The sequence below is a fragment of the Miscanthus floridulus genome, chromosome 13 (genome assembly GCF_019320115.1).
Source record: "Miscanthus floridulus cultivar M001 chromosome 13, ASM1932011v1, whole genome shotgun sequence".
NCBI lineage: Eukaryota > Viridiplantae > Streptophyta > Magnoliopsida > Poales > Poaceae > Miscanthus > Miscanthus floridulus.
The window spans coordinates 2,684,317-2,707,191 of NC_089592.1; the positions used below are offsets into that span (position 1 = coordinate 2,684,317).

The 22,875-nt window shown below is 42.3% G+C and overlaps 2 protein-coding genes across 3 annotated transcripts; one reads left to right on the top strand and one right to left on the bottom strand.

Annotated features, from left to right (window-relative positions):
- Nucleotides 1-3,310: 3,310 nt before the first annotated feature.
- Nucleotides 3,311-9,440, top strand: LOC136501330 (chromatin assembly factor 1 subunit FAS2 homolog). 2 transcript variants are annotated; one of them, XM_066496837.1, is made up of 13 exons: nucleotides 3,311-3,546; nucleotides 3,664-3,787; nucleotides 3,902-3,928; nucleotides 4,194-4,266; nucleotides 4,373-4,476; nucleotides 4,566-4,780; nucleotides 4,867-4,966; nucleotides 5,108-5,174; nucleotides 5,636-5,724; nucleotides 5,811-5,949; nucleotides 6,047-6,147; nucleotides 7,175-7,336; nucleotides 9,009-9,440. In XM_066496837.1, the coding sequence occupies exons 1-13, from the start codon at nucleotides 3,433-3,435 to the stop codon at nucleotides 9,215-9,217; spliced, it is 1,524 nt and encodes a 507-aa protein (XP_066352934.1). In that variant the 5' UTR covers nucleotides 3,311-3,432; the 3' UTR covers nucleotides 9,218-9,440. The 2 variants fall into 2 exon arrangements, with proteins under 2 accessions (XP_066352934.1, XP_066352935.1); XM_066496838.1 differs by lacking the exon at nucleotides 7,175-7,336.
- Nucleotides 9,441-9,579: 139 nt separating this feature from the next.
- Nucleotides 9,580-10,817, bottom strand: LOC136501331 (protein TRACHEARY ELEMENT DIFFERENTIATION-RELATED 7A-like). Its single transcript, XM_066496839.1, has one exon. The coding sequence runs from the start codon at nucleotides 10,774-10,776 to the stop codon at nucleotides 9,706-9,708; it is 1,071 nt and encodes a 356-aa protein (XP_066352936.1). The 5' UTR covers nucleotides 10,777-10,817; the 3' UTR covers nucleotides 9,580-9,705.
- Nucleotides 10,818-22,875: the final 12,058 nt, after the last annotated feature.

Here is a 22,875-nt window from a genome sequence, read left to right on the forward strand (position 1 = left end):
AGGAGGAGTACACAGGGTGTTTGGTTTCCCTCCTAAATTTTAGTCTCTGTCACATCGAATGTTTGACACTTATTTAGAGTATTAAATATAGACTAATTATGAAACTAAATGTACAAAGTGAGACTAATTTACAAGACGAATCTATTAAACCTAATTATTCTATGATTTGACAACGTGGTGCTACAGTAAGCATATGCTAATGATGGATTAATTAGGCTTAATAAATTCGTCCCGTGGATTACTAACGACTTGTGTAATTTATTTTATTATTACTATCAAACACTCGATTTGACACCCCCATATAACACCTCTTAACAACTTTAGTCCCCGGATTCGAATACCTCCACGACCGTTGCTTTTTGCATTGGACTTTATTTAGCTTTTGGATATGGGTCATGCATGCATGCCGCAGTGTAGTAGCTAGTGGCAGTGGAGCGGACAAACGAATAGTATATGGTGGAGGTGTATGTGCAAATGAAACGCGTGTGACGACTACGGCCAGACATAGAGATGCACATCGATCATCATCTCATATATTTATAATTTATTAATCCGGCAGAGTCCGGTAGGGTTCCTCTCAAACATAATCTATATATCCGGCAGCAAGCGTGAACGTGGGAAAAACACGGTCGACCAAAGTAAACCACATACGTACCTACGTATATATGTTGGCATGTTGATCTCTCGAAATCCGTAGCTGGTTCTGCATACCTACTCGGCCGATCTTCGTGACAAAGCACGTATGCACCCTTATAATAATCTAAAAAAAGATTAACCGTACAACTGGTGTATCTAGTGGTCGATAAGTTCCACCGTAAAAAAAAACCTGACTAACTAATTAAAATGTACATAATTTACTTATTATTTAGCTAGCAAGTACTTATGTCGATCTAACCCGTTCAAACATCATGTCAAAACGAAAAAAAAAAACCCGCATGAGCCCGACCCGAGCACGGCATCGGCTCAATTATTTTTGGTATGTGTTTCCATCCAACGGACATGTCGGGTCGGGTCATGCTATTTCTCGGGTTAGAACTCAGGTGCTAGGTCAAAAATTTCAGCCCATGCTCGACCTGGTGATTATTACCGCTCGAAAGTTATGGCATAGGCCCTTGAATACTCTAGTCGGATTAGGTTAACATCGATTTTTTTCCCGAGTGGATCAGATCGATTTTTTTCCTCTCGAACTCGATCACCACCTTTTTCTTGCCATTTTTTGCTCTTTTTTACATCATCTATCTATCTTATCGCCGTAGATGGTGCGCCCATTATCTGCTGGTTAGTGTGCTTGTTTGTCGACAATAATAAACATATATATATTTTTCCAGACAAGATAGGAGTAGATTATAGTGCTTGTATTGCTTTGTATACTTCCTATGTGAAGCGTGGTTAGTGTGCATACATCAGTTTTATTTGTCGACAATTCCTTTTTCTTATTCAAACAGGATAGATTATACTACTATTATATTATAGTGATGAACTGACGACGCCAGTGAAGCTTTTTTAATTTGCTAGGTGATTATATCGATGCCTAGCTACCACAGGATGTATATATATATATCCATCCATCCTCTAGCTGTCCGTCCACTCGTATACTGGCCCGGGAAGTGCAGCACTATAGTAGTAGCAAAAATGTGATCTTATAGACAATATCTAGTTCCACTTGAATCTGTTTCATTCATCGCCCCCAAATTAAAAAGAAGAAACCATCACTATCACCCCCCTTTTTTTTTGCCAAACTATTTTCCCCCCTTAACGGACAAGGAATTTATTTACTTTGTTATGATGTTCAGCTTGAATTTATAGGCGTCTTTCTTGTTGATCTAAATCTAGAATGCCGATGTCTTGTTAATAAAACTGAGAAGGAAAACAAGGTTGATAACTTGGTCACAGAAATAATTCTCCCTCTTACCAAAACAGTGAACTCAGCAAGTCATCCCTACCACTATTGGAAATCTAGAGACCTTCTTAAGCCTCTTTATAAATTTATTAAAGTCACTAGCAGACATGCTTTTGCATTGTAACGGTACGTATAGCTTGCATCATCCATAGATGCGCGCTATTCTAAATCTAGACTATCAATTTCATGAGAGCTGAACCAGGTAATCAAGAGTAATGAAAAGAAGATCTTTGTAAATTGCTGTTGGTTCGGTTCTAGCTCGCTATGCCCTTAACGAACTTAACCCTCTCATGACCCGTCACTTCAGCCTAACATGATATCTTATAATGTTTTAATATTTTTTTGATAATACACACATATATTAAGATGTAAGGAAAACGTAAAGATACGTGTACAAGGATGGGCACATACACAAAGAATATGTTGGGAAAGCTGCCCCAACCATACTACAACCCTATTAAAGCAAAAAAAAAAAAAAAAACCCTTGGATAGAATACCCTTGAGCATCTTAACAATCTCAAATGAAAAACTTCAAAACTAAATCCTTGTAGATCTTATCTATAGCTAAAAAACTGATATAAAAAGTATCTTTATTTGACACCTTTTAAGAAAAATATAATTTTTGTGAGGTGACAAGTCCTGGTTCACAATTAATATGCTTCTTAAACTTTATATTATTTTATCGAGCATCTTAACAACTTCAAATGTAAAAACTTAAAACTATAAAGTTTTAGATCTCATTGAGGGCTACAACTTTGATATATAAAGTATCTTCATTTGACACCATATAAAACAGATATTATTTTTCTATTGCGACAAGCGCGATACACTATTATTATGCTGTTGAAATTTTTATATTTATTTTTTGAGCATTTTAGGGTCCTCAAATGAAAAACTCAGAACTATAAAGTTATAGATCTCATCGAGCTTTACAATTTTATATAAAGACTATCTTCGTTCGATGTCGTATCGAAAAGTTACCATTTTTTTTAAGGTTGAGTCTTGTCATGCCACTTCTGGTGGCGCGACAAAAAAATACTGTCATGCCAACAAAGTGTTGTGACAAGGTTTTCCATGTAGGAAACACCGTCTAATGTGGCAAATCTTGCCGCACAAACATTATTTTGTCACGCCAGGCGGATTGGCGCTACCTAAAGGTCAGATCTGCAAATTTGTTTAGGAGCGGTTATTATTAAAATATTAAATAAGAATGATTAAAAATAATAAAAAAATCCTAGGGAGCTGGCTTGAACAGTATTCCCACTGCCCGCCCAACCCACGCACATGCAGTAAATGGGCCGCAATTTAGCCTACTCAAAATTCGGCCCAGATCTTGCTACCAGTGCTAGAAGAAGCGAGCGCGCAACAGAGTGGAAGGTGCGCGCGCAATCCACTCCCTTTTCCCGCCGCTGGTTTTCCCTCTCCCCAAATCCAATCCAAACCCTAGAGAGAGAGAGAGATTGGAGGCGAGGTGAAGGCAATCCGTCGAGGAGGAAAGCCCGATCGGCGGAGCCCGTCCAGCACTTCACAAGATGCGAGGCGGGACGCTGCAGATCAACTGGCACGACCAGCAGCCGGTGCTCAGCCTCGACTTCCACCCCGCCTCCCGCCGCCTCGCCACCGCCGGCGCCGACCACGACGTCAAGGTTGGTTGCCCCCGCCTCCTCTCCTCTCCTCCACCGCCATTGCCTTGCTCTTGCTGATCCGAGATTTGCCCCCTCCCATTTCGGCGGCGTCGTTCCGTGACCGGTTCGGGATTGCAGATCTGGGTGATAGCGTCGGATGGCTCGGACGACAAGCTCCCCACTGCCACCTTCAAGAGCGCCCTCGTCCCCAATAACACCGCCCACAGCTCCGCGGTCAACGTCCTCCGCTTCTCCCCTTCAGGTACACTCATTTCTGATTTCCTGTTCTGTCCCTTGGAGCCCATACATACAGAGATATATAAAGTCTCTTCCAGTCTTTTTGTAACTGACTCTTTCCCGCCTTGGTTTCCTGCAGGGGAGTATCTCGCCTCTGGTGCTGACGGTACGCTCAATTTGGCATCTATCTAGGATTATATGTCAAGTCATAATTGGTTTTGCCTACCATCCTAAAATGCAATTTTTTTTTTGCTAATCATCTAAAATGGAATTAGTTTTGTTAATCATAATAAAATGGAATTGATTTAGCCAATATTCATTGCACCGGAACAATTGAATTCGTAATGTGAAGCTATCTTTATTTATCGCTCAATTATCAGATGGTTTCGTGTGTCCACGTGCGATGAATTGTTGTGTTTCATGATGTACAGGTGGCGGCATCATCCTCTGGAAACTGCATTCCGCTGACGACGGTGAGGCATGGAAAATTCACAAGACGTTACTGTGAGTTCTGCTTACTGAAACGGAAACTTCTTTTTCCGCAAACTGGCCTGCTTCTTTGGAAGCCTGCTAAATGGTAACGGCCTAATTTGTTTCATTTCATTCACAGATTCCATCACAAGGATGTTCTTGACCTCCAGTGGTCGCATGACAGCGCATTCCTTGTTTCTGCATCAGTTGACAACACTTGCATAATTTGGGAAGCTAGTAAAGGTGACTCCCGCTACAGTACGGAATCTGTTATTTGCAGCAGCATGAGTTCTGTCCTATCTTGTGTTATTGATATCTGATGATTTTCTCAGGCACGGTGCACCAAAAGTTGGAGGGACATCTGCATTATGTTCAGGGTGTGGTGTGGGATCCTTTGGGCCAGTATATTGCTTCACTGAGTTCTGACAGAACCTGTAAAATATATGCAAATAAGCCTCAGGGCAAATCCAAGAACGCGGAGAGGATGAACTTTGTTTGCCAGCATACACTAGTGAAGGTAGAATATCAGAATCATGATGAATCTAAGGTGGGTTTATCTCTGCCCTCATTGCTACAGCATTTGAATGCAAACTGTGTTTTAACTGAGCAGGAATATGATCCTTTGTCTTGCAGCCACCGATTAAATCTCATTTGTTTCACGATGAGACACTACCATCTTTCTTCCGGAGGTTGGCATGGTCACCTGATGGATCTTTTCTAGTATTGCCAGCAGGTATATATTGTTTTTGCATTAGTGTTTAGTGATAGTTCAGCTCACGTTTCTTAAGCTTGAAACTGTGTTCACTGGTTGCATGTTATTTAGTCTGTTTTCAGCAAATTCTCTATCATCATAACCCCCTAATATCTTTATCAGGCCTTTCTAAACACTCTTCCGAAGTGATTAATACCGCTTATATAATGTCCAGGCGTGACCTCTCAAGGTAGCAGATCTATTACTTGAAGTAACCCTGTGTTTTCCAGTTCTTGACATATAAACAAAGGGACCAATCTGGTCAAACTCAACATTTCAACTGATACTTAAAATAAGATAATATGGTACTTGGACCATCACAGAATCGTTCCTGCTACATTTCTTTGTTCAATGTAAGGTTAGTTTACTGCACCTTAAAATAAGTTATAAGTGAAAACTTTGAAGTCTTAAATTTTAGAAGGTAATCACATTTGATTGCTTAGTTGCCACAGGGTGCTGAATCTTACTTTCTATTGTGTATGTGCTAAATTTCTGATGAATGTTACAGATTACAGACATTTGGCGTTTTAGATAAGGTTATCATGATGTATTCCGTGTTTTGGGACCGAAGCACATACTCTAGAATCTAACTTTGACTGTACATGTAGTTTCATTGCTCTTTTAGGTTACTGACTGTATTTGGCACTGCAGGCCTGCAATACAACTCCCTGGGGCCAGTAAAGCTATAGTAGCAGTACGCTTCTGCCCTGTGCTGTTCAAACCACGTGGTTCTAACCCAGGTAGCTCAATTTATGGCAACTTTGCTTTGCTCAAAAGTTCTACTTATCTTTTTACAATGAATCTGAATCACATTTAAATTTTGCAGATGGTCTCTTCAAGCTTCCTTATAGAGTTGTTTTTGCTGTTGCTACTTTGAACTCTCTGTATGTCTATGATACAGAAAGTGTTCCTCCAATTCTAGTCCATGCTGGTCTACACTATGCTGCCATTACCGATATTGCATGGTGGGTACTTATACAGTTTTGCTTTTGTAGTCTTCCCAGTCGAGCTTTGCATATCTACTGGTGCTAGTAATTCATCTTTGCAATCTATTTGTGTCAGGTCTTCTGATGCTAAGTACTTGGCAGTGTCATCACGAGATGGCTACTGTACTATAATAGAGTTTGAGAATGAGGAACTGGGAGAGCCCCACATCCTCCCTGGTATCTCTCCATTCCGTTCATCTTTCCATACCATTATTTATTTTCTTTGTCGGTTGTTGCGTACTTGCATGTTGAGAATTGTATTCCTGCTTGGAACATTCCATTCATCATCAGTGTACATCATGGTTATTTTCTCAGAAGTTTTAGGATTCAATACTGGCTCGTATGACAATCACAATGACCAACTGTAATTAATATAAAAATTAGCAATGGGCGACTAGAATGATACTACCTCCGTTCTAAATTATAAGTCATTTTGGCTTTTCTAGATACAAGCTTTTGCTATGTATCTAGACATAGCGTATATCTAGGCGCATAGCAAAAGCTATGTACTTTGAAAAGCAAAAACAGTTTATAATTTGGAATGGGGGGGGGGGGGTACTAAACTTGTTTGGAACAGATTTTACATACTGATTTTCGAATTATCCTTGTTAACCATCTCCTGCCGAAAGGCTCCATATCATTTGCCATCTAAATCATATTCATCTTACCACTTGAACCTGTTTTGTTCTTAAAGGAAAATGGCATATTTTGTTTTCCAGTTTTTCATTGACTTGTGGCACATAGCCATACCCTGCATGTTTTTTTGAGGAATGTCATACCCTGCATGTGATGGAATACCCTGCATTTCTTGCTTTCAGACGTACCTGACATACCTCTAGGTTACATGTATCACCTTTATGTAATTGTCTGAGATCAATAGAGCTTCATTCGTCTATAAATCTCTAGGTTCCATGAAGCTAATAAGAACAATACGCAAGTGATGTATTGATATGTAAGATCATCTCCGCAGATCCATTGCATTTTGTAGTTCTCTGTATCAAACCTTATACAATCTGTAATGAAACTAATAAAAATGATTCACAAGTGATCTATTGGTATGTAGGATGATCTTTAAAGATGCGATGCATATGTTTGGTAGTTCTGCATGTCAAACCTTACACTGTATTGTCCCTTTTCCCCCTTTCTGATGTGATTTCCTGGAAGACACTCTTCTAACACGGCCCAATTTTGGATAAATCTCTAGGATCAAAGGAAATTGCTAAAGGGAATTTGACACCTGAGACCAAGAAGCCTGTATCCGCAGATTGCATGAAGGTTGATATTAGTGCCAGCAAGCTTAAGATGGAAGCCAACCCTGTGGCTGTAGGAGTTAGAGCACCACTGCTGCCAACGGAGAACATCACGAGTAAGTCTAATATAAGAAATGAATTGCTGCATTTGCAGTAAAGTAGGTAGCTGAAGCAGTTAGATCTTATATTGTTATCGCAAGTATTGCATCTCACTTTTATAGGTGATCTTTAAAGAAATCCAGTCTACCTATATTCTCCTTCTGATCTACACCTAAAGATTCGGATTGTACTCATGACACATGGGAGCATTAATATGGACTGCTGTGTTAATGACCATCAATGAAATAAGCACTGTCATGTGTCCGTTCATTGACTTGGAGAAGGCTTATGATAAAATACCAAGGAATGTTATGTGGTGGGCTTTGAACAAACATAAAGTCCCAACGAAGTACGTCGGGCTCATTAAGGACATGTACAACAATGTTGTGACTAGTGTTCGAACAAGTGATGGAGACACGGATGACTTCCCGATTAGGATAGGACTACATCAAAGGTCAGCTTTGAGCCATTATCTGTTTGTCTTAGTGATGGATGAGGTCACAAAGGACATACAAGGGGACATCCCTTGGTGTATGCTTTTCGCAAACGATGTAGTGCCAGTTGATGAAAGCCGGACATGAGTGAATCAGAAACTGGAGTTATGGCGGGAGACTTTGGAGTCCAAAAGTTTTAGACTCAGTAGAACTAAAACTGAGTATATGAGATGTGACTTTGGCACTACTACTGGGGAGGAGGAAAATATTAGTTTGGAAGGTCAAGTAGTGCCTAGAAAGGATATCTTTCGATATTTAGGATCAATGCTACAGAGAGACAGGGATATTGATGAAGATGTTAGCCATAGAATCAAAGCAGGGTGGATTAAGTGACGCTAAGCATCTAGTGTTCTATGTGACAAAAGGGTACTACAGAAGCTAAAAGGCAAGTTTTATAGGACGGCGATTAGACCTGCTATGTTGTATGGTGTAGAATGTTGGCCTACGAAAAGACGACATGTTCAACAGATAAGTGTCGCGGAAATGCGTATGTTGCGTTGGATTTGCGGTCATACAAGAAGGGATCGAGTTCGGAACGATGATATACGTGATAGATTAGGGGTAGCACCAATTGAATAAAAGCTTGTTCAATACCAGTTGAGATTGTTTGGACATGTCCAACGGAGACCTCCAGAGGCACCGGTGCGTAGTGGAATCCTAAGCCAGGATAGTAACGTGAAGAGAGGGAGAGGAAGACCGAAGTTGACTTGGGTAGAGGCAATAAAATGAGATTTGAAATGATGGAATATGCCCAAAGACTTAGCCTTAGATAGGAGTGCTTGGAAAACAGCTATTCACGTGCCTGAACCTTGATTGCTTCTGCTGGGTTTCAACTCTAGCCTACCCCAACTTGTTTTGGACTTAAAGGCTTTGTTGCTGTTGTTGTATGTGTCCGTTCATTCAAAAACAAATGTTATAAGTAACATGGCAACTACTAAAGGGCCTCACTGACAGGCATCTTGATAAATTTCGTCTGAATTTTTTCACATAAATTGCTCACTTAAAATTTGATCTACAATACGGTAACACAGTCCTTCCAATCAAATGGCTCTCTGATGCCCTTGCTCCAATCATGTGGAAGAAATCGTTCTTACCGACTATCTATGCATGCCCATGTCAGACCATATTATTTGTCACCCCTACTCCCATGTATTTTCTTGAAGGCACTAACAAGAACCAACTCTTGAAATTTCAGGAACAGGGGAGCTTGCTGAAGGAAATGTGGCCTGTGAAAACAAGAAGCCGGTAATAGTAGACAGTATGGAAGTAGATGTCGATGATAACAAAGTCCAGGAGGCAACCATTCCCATGGCTGTTGAAGTGACACCACCACCAGTACCGACCAAGAACATCGCATCGAGTAAGCCTGCTAAGAGGCGAATTACTCCTATCGCAATCAACTAAGTAGCAGAAGCAGTTAGGATTATGATGTGTTATGTAGTGACAAGTACTGGATATTATGTTTAGGCTACCCTGTAAAGTTGTTTGTGCCGCCTTGTTCAGCTTCTGCCCTAGTCCCATAGATTCTCTTCCTGCTCGACACAATTGGGGAGAATGTGAACAGAAAGGCTATGTGTATGATCACACTTTGTTATGATGCAACATGCAGCCACTAACCGTCATCTTACACAGTGGGGTTAAGTGAAACTTCTGAGGAAATTGTTTCACACAAACTGCTCATATACAAATGCTGGCATATAATTACACATTGAATCCAATCAGATGGGTCTGTGCGCCCTTATTTCATTCACATGAAAGAACATAGAATCTTATATAAATACTCAAATGCATGCAAGGGTAGTATGTGTATTTGTGTATGGGTATGGTAATTGCCCCAAGTTGAAGGGCCTTCAGTGTAGGCAGATACTATATGGATATGGCATCATATCATCTTAGGACTTGGTTATGCGTGCCTTGGATTTCTCAAACTCATCTTCGTTCTCGCCGGCCTCTTCAAATCTGATATCTTCATCTTCTGAAAGGACCTCAATCTTTTCACCATGCGGCCCTGGTATGACCTTCTCGTCGACATGCTTGTGCTTTGTGACGTTGATGACCTCTGTCTTCTCTTCTCTGCTCTCATGTTTCTTGTGCCAGGTCCAAGGGAGGTGGTGATGCGCTGTTGTCTCCCCAGCTGCTGCGGTGTTTGAGGACTCGCCAATGGCGTCCTGCTTCTTGACCGCCTCTTGGAACTTGACGTCCTCGTCTACTGTCAGCCTGACGACGTTGGCACCCCCAGGACCTGGCATGGTATCCTTGTGGACATGGACATGGTCGCTGAAGTTGAGCACCTCAGCCTTGGTCTCCGTCTTCCTCCCCCTCTTCTTGTGCCAGCAGAGGAGCGCGGCGAGGCATGCCAGCAGCAGCAGGCCGCTGAGTGAGACGAACACCACGATGATGACAATGTGGTGCGGAGGGCTAGGCGGAGGCGGCACAGGCGCCGGCGGAGGATGGATATGTGGCGGGGGCGGTGCGAGCGGGTGAGGCGGTGGTGGCACTTGAGGCCGAGGAGTTGGTGGTGGCGGTGGGCGAATAGGCGGGGACGGTGGTGGGGGAGCACGGCGAGGTGGCGGCGGGGCCTGAGTGGGAGGCGGAGGAGCACGGCGCGGTGGCGGTGGCGGCATTGTGGGCGGTGGCGGAGCACGGCGTGGTGGCGGGGGTGGCAGAGCCGGTGGTGGGGGAGCGCGACGAGGAGGTGGTGGTGGTAGGGTGGGCGGTGGCGGAGTGCGTCGTGGCGGTGGAGGCTGAGGAGGCGGCGGGGCACGCTGTGGCGGTGGTGGTGGGAACCGCTGTGGCGGCGGTGGGGCTTGTGGCCGTGGTTGCGGCGGTGGTCTTGGAAGGTAAGGGTTTGGAGGGAAGTAGGGGAAGCCCAGTCCTGGAGGGCTAGGGTTGAACGCCATTGCTACTTGATCAGAGGAGAGCTGGGAGCTGGGCGCAGCTGTGCTGCTGTAGGTGGTGATCATGCATCACATATTTATATATCCAATGGCTTTTTGGAGGGAAGAGCGTGAAGGTTAGTGAGCTGTGGTGGTGATCATGTAGCACATATTTATATATCCAATGGCTTTTTGGAGGGAAGAGCGTGAAGGTTTGAGTTGCAAGTGACTTGGCTCCTCTGCTACGGTTTCGGCTGGGTTTGCATCGCTTCTAAACAATGCGTGCCTTGGCACCCAAAGAAGCCCCTGTAGCTGTCTGCCTCCTGTCTATATGAACGAGACACTGACACCTAGTAGCTAGTCTCCATCTGCCTTTTGGACCTCATCATGGTTTACAGCACTGCTAACTAGTTCCCTTGATCCTCAATGAAACAGATGTTCTGTGTTTGGAATTTCCTCGCAGTTGCATTTGGATCACCACACTGATCGACACACGCATAATCGTGTGCTTCAGTTCCCTGCAATGCTTTTGAGTGAAGCACACAGGTGGCCTGGCCTTTGGCTTGAGGAACGAAGAGGACGGCGACAGCCGGCCATGCTTGCTTTCGGCCGGTTGCGCATGGAGACGCGCGGTGCCAAGGGAGATGCTGCCATTTGATCTGAGGATGGCTTGTAAGCAAATGGCACCATGCTTGACTGTGTTGTAAGGTACGGATGCATTCCATCACCGTCTATCATGTCATGCAAGATATGTGCAGCAGCTGCCAAGTCTTTGCAAATCTCGCATGATCATTTCGCACCAATTATTTATATATGTTCATCATCATATACTACTACTAGCAGAAAATGTCCATTCGGTTTTCCTTCTACAGAAAAAAATAATACAGAAGGCTCTGAACAAAACGGCGACATGGTACATGTGTGTGGGTATAGTTATAGCCCAAAGAGACCATTCCGGGGCCCAGTTAGAATTTGGGCCGATTCATTGTAATGGGCCATCCTGATATCCTAGTACCCTGTCCGGTCCAACAGAACTGGAAAAGAAGCCCATCGTGCAAAGGCATCAGACAGCCAACCTCTACTAGTGATCTACTCGATCCGTCCCAAATTATAAGACGTTTTGACATTTCTAGATTCATAGTTTTTGCTACGCACCTAGATGTATATTATGTCGCGATATACATAGTAAAAGCTATGGATCCAGAAATACCAAAACGTCTTATAATTTGGAACAGAGAAAGTACTAAACTGTCAGATTATAGACAATGAGAAGAGAGTGTCCTCTCAAAAAAGAAAAGAAAAAGAGCAACTCTGAAGTCCTGGATGCAGGGCGTATGCGCCCAAGCCATGGGCACACGATCCGGCATTTTAGTGCTCATATGATAGCATCTATACGATATAATCAAGCTTGCTATGGCTCTCAACAGGTCAAGCGTTAACAAGGCCCCAATGCAAAAGAGGGAGTTGTTAGGTTGATCTCTACCAACTTGACCCAACGGTCAATTGGGCCCTTGATCTGCGCCCTGATCGGGGGCGCCCAACCCTATCTATGGTTGGTGGACCCTCGTCCTACAGCGCCATAAAAGGGAGGTGGGTGTCGGGGCACAAGGCACGAGGTTCACCTGAGCCGCCACAAACCCCACCTACATCCTAACCATAAGCCGATCTAGAGAGGAGCGCTACCAGCGACGAGAAGCCACCACCGCCGCGTCTTCATCGCCGCATCTGCGACCGTGCCTCCACTGCGCCTTCGACACCGCCGCCGGACTCCACTGTTGCCCTACATCGACACCATGGCCAGCTCCTCCGCTAAGCCTGCCGATGGCCGGTAACGCCTCCCCACTCTCATCCTCTCTCTCTATCTCTCTCAGTTTTAGTTCATGTTCTAGGGTTTACTATATCCTAAATGCAAGTTTATACCCGCTAGATCTACTCCTAGTGATCTTAAGTTCTATCAATGGTATCAGACGCCTTACTAGGGTATAGATCTAGATCTTGGGGTAGAATAGAACGAGAAAGTAGAAGGAGGGGATTTGAATTTTCTCTAAAAGATGTGAACCCTAACCCTAGATAAGAAGAGATCCGGCGGGCCTACCCGGTCCTCTCGCCGGAGCACACTACCGCCGGCCGTCATTGATGCCGCGCGGGTAGCCGAGCCGCCTCTCGTCGCCGAGATTCCAACGTGCGGGCGCGGGCGTGGGCTCAGGGCGTCGACGCAGGGCCGCTTGATGGCGGCGTGCTCTCCCTCCGGGGAGCACGTGTGCCAGCGAAAGGGAGTGCGGCGGCGCCGCCACCTCCTCCGACAGCCATAGGAGGCTGCTACTACGCCGCTCCATTTCGCTGCGGTGCTGATGGGTGAAAGGGGAGGGACAAAATGGACCTAAGGTTTGGGAGACGACGGCAGCGAGCGGTTTTGATCTCATGAAATCAACGCCCGGGCGTCGGATGGTGATGAACGGCTAAGATTGCTTGGGCTCGATTTGGCCCAGGCGGGATTGGCAAATCCCATCCCAGGCCCTGGTTGCGGCTTGGGCGCGAGGGAGGCGCTGCGCGCGCATGCGCAAGCGCTATTGGGCCGTGCGCTGCTGCTGCATACTGGGCCGCGCGCAAAACTACTGGGCTGCGGAGAATAGAGACACACGTGAGCGCCTGCTGGGCCAGACTGAATGTACATTAAATTCCCTGTTTTAAGTTTTATTATTTTTCAGAAGCAGTTTTGATGAACTTTGTCAAGTTTTGATGTTAAATCTCTATCAAAATTTGACCCAACGAGATAATTTTTTCAGAGAGTAGATGAGTACAGTAAAATGCTTCTGAAAAGTAGATAAATTATTTTTTATGTTTCCGCTGCAAAGTTTAACATTTATTATATTCTAATTAAATTCGAACCCATGGGTGGATTTAATTTGAAGAGCAGTTATTTTTTATTCCGTAAATTATAATATTGTTATTTTTCTGACAAACGTTGATAATAGCAATATTATAATCTTTTTTCATGAGTTTTTCCATGCATTAATTCTATTTCTGCCCAACGGTGATGTAGAATTAGTGTAGAAGAATGTTATATGTTGTATGTTTTAATTTTGACCAACGTTAAATTAAGGCATGTAATTATTAAGTCATATTTTCACACTATCTCTGATGGTGTTTTTTAGGACTCAACCCTATGGCATTTATCTCGCACGTTCCGCCTCTTGAAGGGGGCAACTATCATGTATGGCGAGAGAAGTATGAATTAGCACTTGCGCTGTCCGAAAATGACCTAGCGCTTACCTCTCCGTGTCCTACTGAGCCAGTGGACCCGGTGAGGGAAGAAAATGAAACTAATGCTGATTTCACTGCTCGGCAGTGAGATCATGCAGAAATAAGAATGAAATATGATCTCGAATGTAAGAAATGAGATATTTCGAACCACAAGTGCTTGATGGTGGCTAAGTCCACTATTTCAGATGCAATAAGGGGGGTCTATCCTAGATTGTGACACCGCCACAAAGTATCTCAAGAAAGTGGAGAGTTAGTTTACTGACTCTTCAAAGGCTTATGCTAGTACCCTGATAAAGAAATTATTCAATGAGAAATACTCTGGTGGAGGGATAAGAGAGCACATACTAAAGATGAGCAACACGGCTTTCAAGCTGAAGCCAATGGATTTGGGGCTCAAGGATGAGTTCCTGATTCATTTGGTTTTTGCTTCCTTGCCTAAAGAATATGAAACTTATGTTGTAAATTACAACATGCAGTCCGATAAATGGGATATTGAGAAGCTCATTGCAATGTGTGTGCAAGAAGAGGAGAGGCTGAAAAGCTCACAGGGTGACTCTGCTACCCTTGTAAAGGACAACATGAAGAAGAACTTTAACAAGAATGCCAAACCTCAAGGGAAAGCCCCTCAGAATGACCACCATCAGAAAAACAATAATACCCAAGTTGAAAAGGATCAGTGCAAATGGTGCAAGAAGCATGGACATTACCAGAGGGACTGTTCTGATTTCCTGAAGAGCCTTTTGAAGAGAGGTGAGGACTTCATTACATTCATAGATGAGTCCTTGTATTTAAGTTATGCAAAATCTACTTGGTGGATTGATTCAGGTGCAACTATTCATGTTACAAATTCATTACAGGGATTCCATATGAGGAGGACCCTGCAAAGAGGAAAAAAAAGAATTAAAGTTACAAATAGAGTTGAAGCTGGAGTTAAAGCCATTGAAGATCTCTCTCTAGAATTAGATAATGGTTTTATACTTCATCTTTCAGATATTCTTTATGTATACCCTCTTTGCGTAGAAACTTGAAAAGTGTTTCATGACTAGACGATGATGGATATGATTGCTATTTTGGTAATGGCAAATGTCAGATTATGTTTAATAATAAGTGTGTTGGTCTTACCTTCCGACAAGACAAGCTTTATTTGTTATCACTTCTGAGAATGTGAATGCTGTGAGCACTGAGAATGAGAATGCTTCCTCGTCTATGAATGCAACAAATAAGCGGAAGAGAATTCATGATGCATCATTGAAATTATGGCATTTTCGTTTAGGCCATATTTCGAGGGGGGAGAATAGAGCGATTGATTAAGAAATCAATTCTTCTACCTTTAGAATTTTTAGATTTAGAACAATGCATTGATAGCATAAAAGGAAAGTATGTTAAGAAAATAAAGAAAGATGCCAAATGAAGCGTAGGAATTTTAGAAATAGTTCACACAGACATGTGTGGTCCTTTTCCTGTGAAGAGTGTGGATGGTTATGATTCATTTATAACATTCACAGATGATTATTCTTGTTTTGGCTATATTTATCCAATTAAAAAAAGATCAGAAGCATTGGATAAATTTAAGATATTTAAGGCAGAAGTAGAAAATTAGTACAACTTAAAGATTAAAGTAGTAAGATCTGACCGTGGGGGAGAGTACTACGGTTGACACACCCCATATGGCCAAGTTACTGTACCTTTTGCAAGGTTCTTACAGAAAAATGGCATAGTTGCCCAGTACTCTATACTGGGCGAGCCTCAGCAGAATGGAGTGTCTGAAAGACTAAAAGGTCCTAATGGCTAGAGGGGGGTGAATAGCCTATTAAAAATTTCTACAACAACACTTAACAAACCGGTTAGACAATTATGAGGCGAAGCAAGTGTTGCACTAGCCTACTAAAAATGCAAGCCACCTACCACAATTCTAGTTTCTATAGTTTCTATCCACACAATGACTATGTCACTATACTAAGTTAGTGTGCTATCAAAGACTAACTAAAGAGCCACACTAACCAAACTAATAAGCTCTCACAACTAGCTACACTAAAAACTTGATAACTAGTTTGCGATAATGTAAAGAGAGAGAGAGAGAGAGAGAGAGAGTAAGATGGTTATAGCGCCATGTCGAGGAATGAACCAATCAATCACAAGAATCAATATCAATGAAGACCAATCACCTCAGAATCAAATGATGACATAATGATTTTTTACCGAGGTTCACTTGCTTGCTAGCAAGCTAGTCCTCGTTGTGGCGATTCACTCACTTGGAGGTTTACGCGCTAATTGGCATCACACGCCAAACCCTCAATAGGGTGCTGCACAACCAACACAAGATGAGGATCACACAAGTCACGAGCAATTCACTAGAGCATCTTTTGGCTCTCCGTCGGGAAAAGGTCAAGAACCCCTCACAATCACCACGATCGGAACCGGAGACAATCACCAACCTCCGCTCAACGATCCTCGCTGCTCCAAGCCATCTAGATGGCGGCAACCACCAAGAGTAACAAGCAAATCCCGCAGCGAAACACAAACACCAAGTGCCTCTAGATGCAAACACTCAAGCAATGCACTTGGATTCACTCCCAATCTCACAAATATGATGAATTTATGATGGAGATGAGTGGGAGGGCTTTGGCTAAGCTCACAAGGTTGCTATGGCAATGCAAATGGCCAAGAGAGTGAGCTAGAGCCGACAAAATAGTATTTATAGACACCCCCCAAATAATAGAGATGTTGGCTCAATTATTGGGCTGACTGTGCGTCAACCGGACGCGCAGGTCGTGTTGACCTAACACACCGTTCATGTATATCGGACACGTCCGGTGTGGCGACCGGACACGCTCGGTCACAACCTGACCGCCATGTATCTAGTTCAAACTAATGTAGCTGTTGATGCCACACATTCACTTGCGACCGGACGCTCAGTTAGAAACGACCGGACCTTGAGCCACAGCGTTCGGTCGAGTCTAGTAAGCTCCCAGGGCCGATCGGACGCGACATTAGAAAATGACTAGACATTGAGCCTCAGCGTCCGGTCGAGTCCAGTAAGCTCCCAGGCATGACCAGACACGTCCGGTCACTCTAGACCGGACGCTCCCAGTGTTCGATCAACTATTACACTGAACATCGACTTCGCTGATTCACACCGGACGCGTCCGGTGTGGTGATCGGACGCGTCCGGTCACTGAGTTCGGTCATTAATATCGGACACGTCCGGTCATCATACCAGACGTGTCCGGTCACTCTGTGACCAGCGCGACTAACTCCTTTTCTACTCTATCTTCTTCACCCTTGCTCAAATGTGCCAACCACCAAGTGTATCACCTTGTGCACATGTGTTAGCATATTTTCACAAACATTTTCAAGGGTGTTAGCAGTCCACTAGATCCTAAATGCATATGCAATGAGTTAGAGCATCTAATGACACTTTGATAACCGCATTTCGATACGAGTTTCACCCCTCTTAATAGTACGACTATCAAACCTAAATGTGATTATACTCACTAAGTGTCTTGATCACCGAAACAAAATGGCTCCTACCATTTATACCTTTGCCTTGAGCCTTTTGTTTTTCTTTCTTCTTTTCCAAGTCCAAGCACTTGATCATCACCATGGCAACACCATTATCATGTCATGATCTTCATTTGCTTTACCACTTGGAATATGCTACCTATCTCATGATCACTTGATAAACTAGGTTAGCACTTAGGATTTCATCAATTCACCAAAACCAAACTAGAGCTTTCAATCTCCCCCTTTTTGGTAATTGATGACAACCCTTACACAAAGATATGAATTGAAATTCAATTGAATCCATGTTGCTTGCCAAGCATATTTACCATATGTAAAAGGATATGGACAAGTTTTATGAATCCCAAATGGTAGCAATTTCTCCCCCTACATATGTGCTAAAAGTTTGGATTGTAGCCTGCACATATGCTTAGATAGGAAATATAGGAGACAATGTCTACCAAATGATGCTAAGGTATCAAAGATGGACCTTTGAAGCGTGATACCAATCGGAGTGCACCAATATACCATCCTTAGCACCATTAGTAACTAGACATACACAAAAACTAGAATACCCCGTGAGATCAACATTAGAAGTAAGGGTCTAGCTTTCATAATGTGAGCATGAGTCTAGTTACTTAAACCTATGCATGCTAGTTTTCCATTTCATCATCCAAACCTTCAACTAGCATACACCACACACAAGCATGGATATTGAAATTTAAAACTTGTGCCATGCAAGCAAACATATGAAATGCACATTCAAATGCACCATACAAGTTCATGAGCTTGCTCCCCCTACTTGTGTGCTTAAAATTTTAATTAATCCCTTTCCTTTGCCAATATCTCTCCCCCTATGTCAAGTTCTCCCCCTATCACTTATATCTTTATTTCTTTCCCCTTTGTTGTCTTAGTACACTATTTCTATTTCTCCCCATAGCACTAATATCTTTGTTTTTCATAGCACTATCTTTGTTTTTCTCCCGCTTTGTCATCAATGACCACAAAGGTTCAAAATATAGATAGGTTGAGATTATCAATGTCAATCAATGGGGTGAGGATCATTTTCCCAAATTTAGTTCAATCTAGAATACTTGCCAAAGACATTTAACTCGGTTTGATCCAAGGACAAGCTTCTTCACATCTCCAAATAAGTGTTATCTTGTACCATGTTGAGTTAAACACTTAGAGCTTATTTTCTAGATCAAACACTAGGTTTATAAGCCCACAAACATGTCATATGCTACCACTAGATCAAAATAAGCATAGAAGCAATAGTGGTGCCATACAATCATCAAATTCATTTGATTTTCATGAATGAGCCTATTAAATGTGAAAGATGTCTAGATGCACTAAACTTGTCCTTAGCTAGGATGTATGCCATGCCAATCAACTTTTACCTTGGATTGCTCGAAGGAGAGGCGTGTCATATAAGTGGGGGAGGGGTGCATCAACACATATTTGAGAAATCCAATATATTCAACTCATTCCTTAGCTTGCAAAACCTTTTCTCATCCAATGGCTTGGTGAATATATCGACAAGTTGATCTTCGGTGCCTACACTCTCAATGCAAATGTCCCCTTTTTGTTGGTGACCTCTTATGAATTGGTGGCGGACATCAATGTGCTTTGTTCTTGCATGTTGAACCGGATTATTGGTCAACTTGATTGCACTCTCATTGTCACATAGCAATGACACTTTCTTGAACTTGATTCCAAAGTCACTCAAAGTGGCCTTCATCCAAAGTATTTATGCACAACAACTATCGGCGGATATGTATTCGACTTCGGCGGTTGATAATGCAACACTATTTTGCTTCTTTGATGACCATGAAACAAGTGATCTTCCCAACAATTGACATGTACCCGAGGTGCTATTTCTTTCAACTTTGCATCTCACATAATCCGAGTTGGAGTAACCAACTAGCTCAAACTTGGCTCCTTTGGGATACCACAAACCAACATTTTATGTATGCTTCAAGTACCTCAATATTCTCTTTGTAGCCTTCAAATGACTTTCTCTTGGTGAGGCTTGAAATCTTGCACATATGCATACACTAAACATGACATCCGGCCTTGATGCGGTCACATAGAGTAGGCTTTCAATCATAGACCGATATAATTTTTGATCTACCATATTGCCACTTGTATCACTATCCAAGTTGCTATTTGTTCCCATTGGTGTACTAATGGCTTTGCTATCACTCATGCCAAACCTCTTGATCATGTCCTTGATATACTTGCCTTGACTCACAAATGTACCATTCTTCAATTGTTTGATTTGAAGACCAAGGAAGTAACTTAACTCTCCAATCATGGATATCTCAAACTCATTAGCCATCATCTTTCCAAATTCTTCACAAAAATCTTGATTGGTTGATCCAAATATGATGTCATCAATATAGATTTGCAACACAAATATATCTTTTTCAATCTTCTTGATAAAAAGAGTGGTGTCAACCTTGCCCATCATGAACCCTTTAGAGAGTAGGAAGTCCCTCAATCTCTCATACCATGCTCTAGGTGCTTGCTTCAAGCCATACAATGTCTTCTTCAACTTGTACACATGGTCGGGCTTCTTATCATGTTCAAAACCAGAAGGTTGCTCAACATATACTTCTTCATTGATATAACCATTGAGAAATGCACTCTTAACATCCATTTGATAGAGTTTGATGTTGTGGGCACAAGCATAGGCTAGCATGATTCTAATTGCTTCCAATCTAGCAATCGGGGCATATGTTTCTCCAAAGTCAAGACCTTCAACTTGTGTATATCCTTGTGCTACCAATCTTGATTTGTTCCTTACTACTATCCCATCTTAATCTTGCTTGTTTCTAAAGACCCATTTGGTTCTAATTACATTGTGTCCCTTTGGTCTCTCTACTAATTCCCATGCTTGATTTCTTGTGAAGTTATTCAATTCTTCATGCATAGCATTCACCTAATCAACATCCTTCAATGCTTCATCTATCTTCTTTGGTTCAATGGATGACACAAATGAGAAGTGCTCACAAAATAAAGCCAATCTTGATCTAGTTTGTACACCTCTAGAAATATCTCCAATTATAGTGTCCAGAGGATGATCCCTTGCAATATTGGTTGGTTGGAGTATTTGAACTTGATTGCTTGCACTTGCTTGATCATTGGGTTGAGATGATGTACTAGCCACTTGATCTTGTTCATTATCATGAGAGCCACTTATACTTGCTTGATTTGTATCATCTTACATATTTGAGTTAGAGAGCACTTGCACTTGATCATCTTCATCATCATTCACTTGCCTAGGCCTCAATTCACCAACATCCATGTTCTTCATGGCATTTGAAAGTTGAATGCCTCTAACATCTTCAAAGTTCTCATTCTCTTCTTGTGAACCCTTGGTTTCATCAAATTCAACATCATAAACTTCCTCAAGAGTACCACTATCCAAATTCCAAACTCTATATGCTTTGCTAGTAGTTGAATATCCAAGTAGAAATCCTTCATCATATTTCTTATCAAACTTGCCCAATCTAGTGCCTTTCTTCAAGATATAGCATTTGCAACCAAAGACCCGAAAATATGCAATGTTGGGCTTTCTACCATTCAAGAGCTCATATGGTGTCTTCTCCTTCAATGGGTGACAATAGAGGCGGTTGCTACAATAGCAAGCCATGTTGATAGCTTCGGCCTAAAAAGACTGACTCACATTGTACTCACTAAGCATAGACCTTGCCATATCAATGAGTGTTCTATTTTTCTTCTCAACAAGGTCATTTGATTGTGGAGTGTACTTAGCCGAGAATTGATGTCTAATTCCAAATTCATCACACAACTCATCAATTCTAGTGTTCTTGAACTCACTGCCATTGTCACTTCTAACTCTCTTGATGGTTGTTTCAAACTCATTGTGAATGCCCTTGACAAATGATTTGAATGTTGCAAACACATCACTTTTGTCCATTAAAAAGAATACCCAAGTGTATCTAGTATAATCATCCACTATCACAAAACCATATTTGTTTCCACCGATGCTAGTGTATTGTGTTGGCCCAAACAAGTCCATGTACAATAACTCAAATACTTTACTAGTGCTCATCATGCTTTTCTTAGGATGGGTGTTTCCAACTTGTTTGCCGGCTTGACAAGAGCTACAAAGCTTATCCTTCTCAAACACATCTTTCAAGCCTCTAACCAAGTCATGCTTAACCAATCTATTCAATTGTTTCATTCCAACATAACCAAGCCTTCTATGCCATAACCAACCTATGCTAGACTTAGTGAACAAACATGTAGATAATTTAGATTCGCTAGCATTGAAATCAACTAAGTATATATTCTCATATCTAAAGCCTTTGAAGATCAAATTAGAGCCATCTACACTTATGATTTCTACATCATCTACCCCAAATATGCATTTGAATCCAAGATCACACAATTGAACCACGGATAGCAAATTGAAGTTCAAGCTCTCTACTAGCAACATATTGGATATGCTCATGTCATTGGATATTGCAATCTTACCAAGCCCTTTGACCTTGCCTTTGCCATTGTCGCCAAATGTGATACTATCATAACCATCATTGCCATTGGTGTTGATTGATTTGAACATTCTTGCATCACCAGTCATGTGTTGAGTGCACCCACTATCAAGAACCCAATGCCTTTCTCCGGCTTTGTAATTGACCTACAAAAGAAGATCCATTCTTTTTAGGTACCCAAACTTGCTTGGGTCCTTGAAGGTTAGTGACCAAGCTCTTTGGCACCCAAATGACTTTCTTCTTTGAGCTCATCCATCGTTTACCAATGAACTTAGCCTTGACACCATTTGCACCTTTGGTAAGCACATAGAAAGAATCAAGCTTAATGGAGGATACATTAGCTTGTGACTTCTTATTCATGCACTTTTGCTCTACATGACCAACTTGCTTGCAACTAGTGCAAAACCGACCATTATTCTTCACAAAACTAGTCTTGTGAGGAGCAAAGGCTACCTTGCCTTTCTTGGGGGTATAGCCCAATCCCTCTTTATAGAGAGAAGCTCTTTGGCTACCTAAGTACATAAGCAAGCGGTCCTCACCACCATAGGCCTTAGCCAAGGTGTGAGTGAGCTTATTGACCTCCTTCTTGAGGGTCTCATTCTCAACCATTAGTGAGGCATTATAAGTGAAACCAACACTACTAGATGAGGTGGAAGTAGAAGTACTACAAGAAGGGTTAGCGGGAGCAACAATGATAGGCATAGATAATGATTCATCAATTATATCACAAGTTAAGCCTACATCACAAGTCTCAACATGCTTCTTTTTAATTTGCTCATCAAGCAAAGAGGAATGAGCTTTTTCAAGCTTCTTGTGAGCCTTGCCAAGCTTCTCATGGGCTTCCTCTAGCCTCTCATGAGTTGCTTTGAGCTCATCAAGGGCTTGCTTAAGGGCTTTT

Coding starts and splice junctions, on each gene's coding strand:
- LOC136501331 (XM_066496839.1), bottom strand. CDS start 10,776: ATGATCACCACCTACAGCAGCACAGCTGCGCCCAGCTCCCAGCTCTCC.
- LOC136501330 (XM_066496837.1), top strand. CDS start 3,433: ATGCGAGGCGGGACGCTGCAGATCAACTGGCACGACCAGCAGCCGGTG. Junction 4,267..4,372: donor AAAATTCACAAGACGTTACT/GTGAGTTCTGCT, acceptor TTTCATTCACAG/ATTCCATCACAAGGATGTTC. Junction 5,950..6,046: donor GCCATTACCGATATTGCATG/GTGGGTACTTAT, acceptor TATTTGTGTCAG/GTCTTCTGATGCTAAGTACT.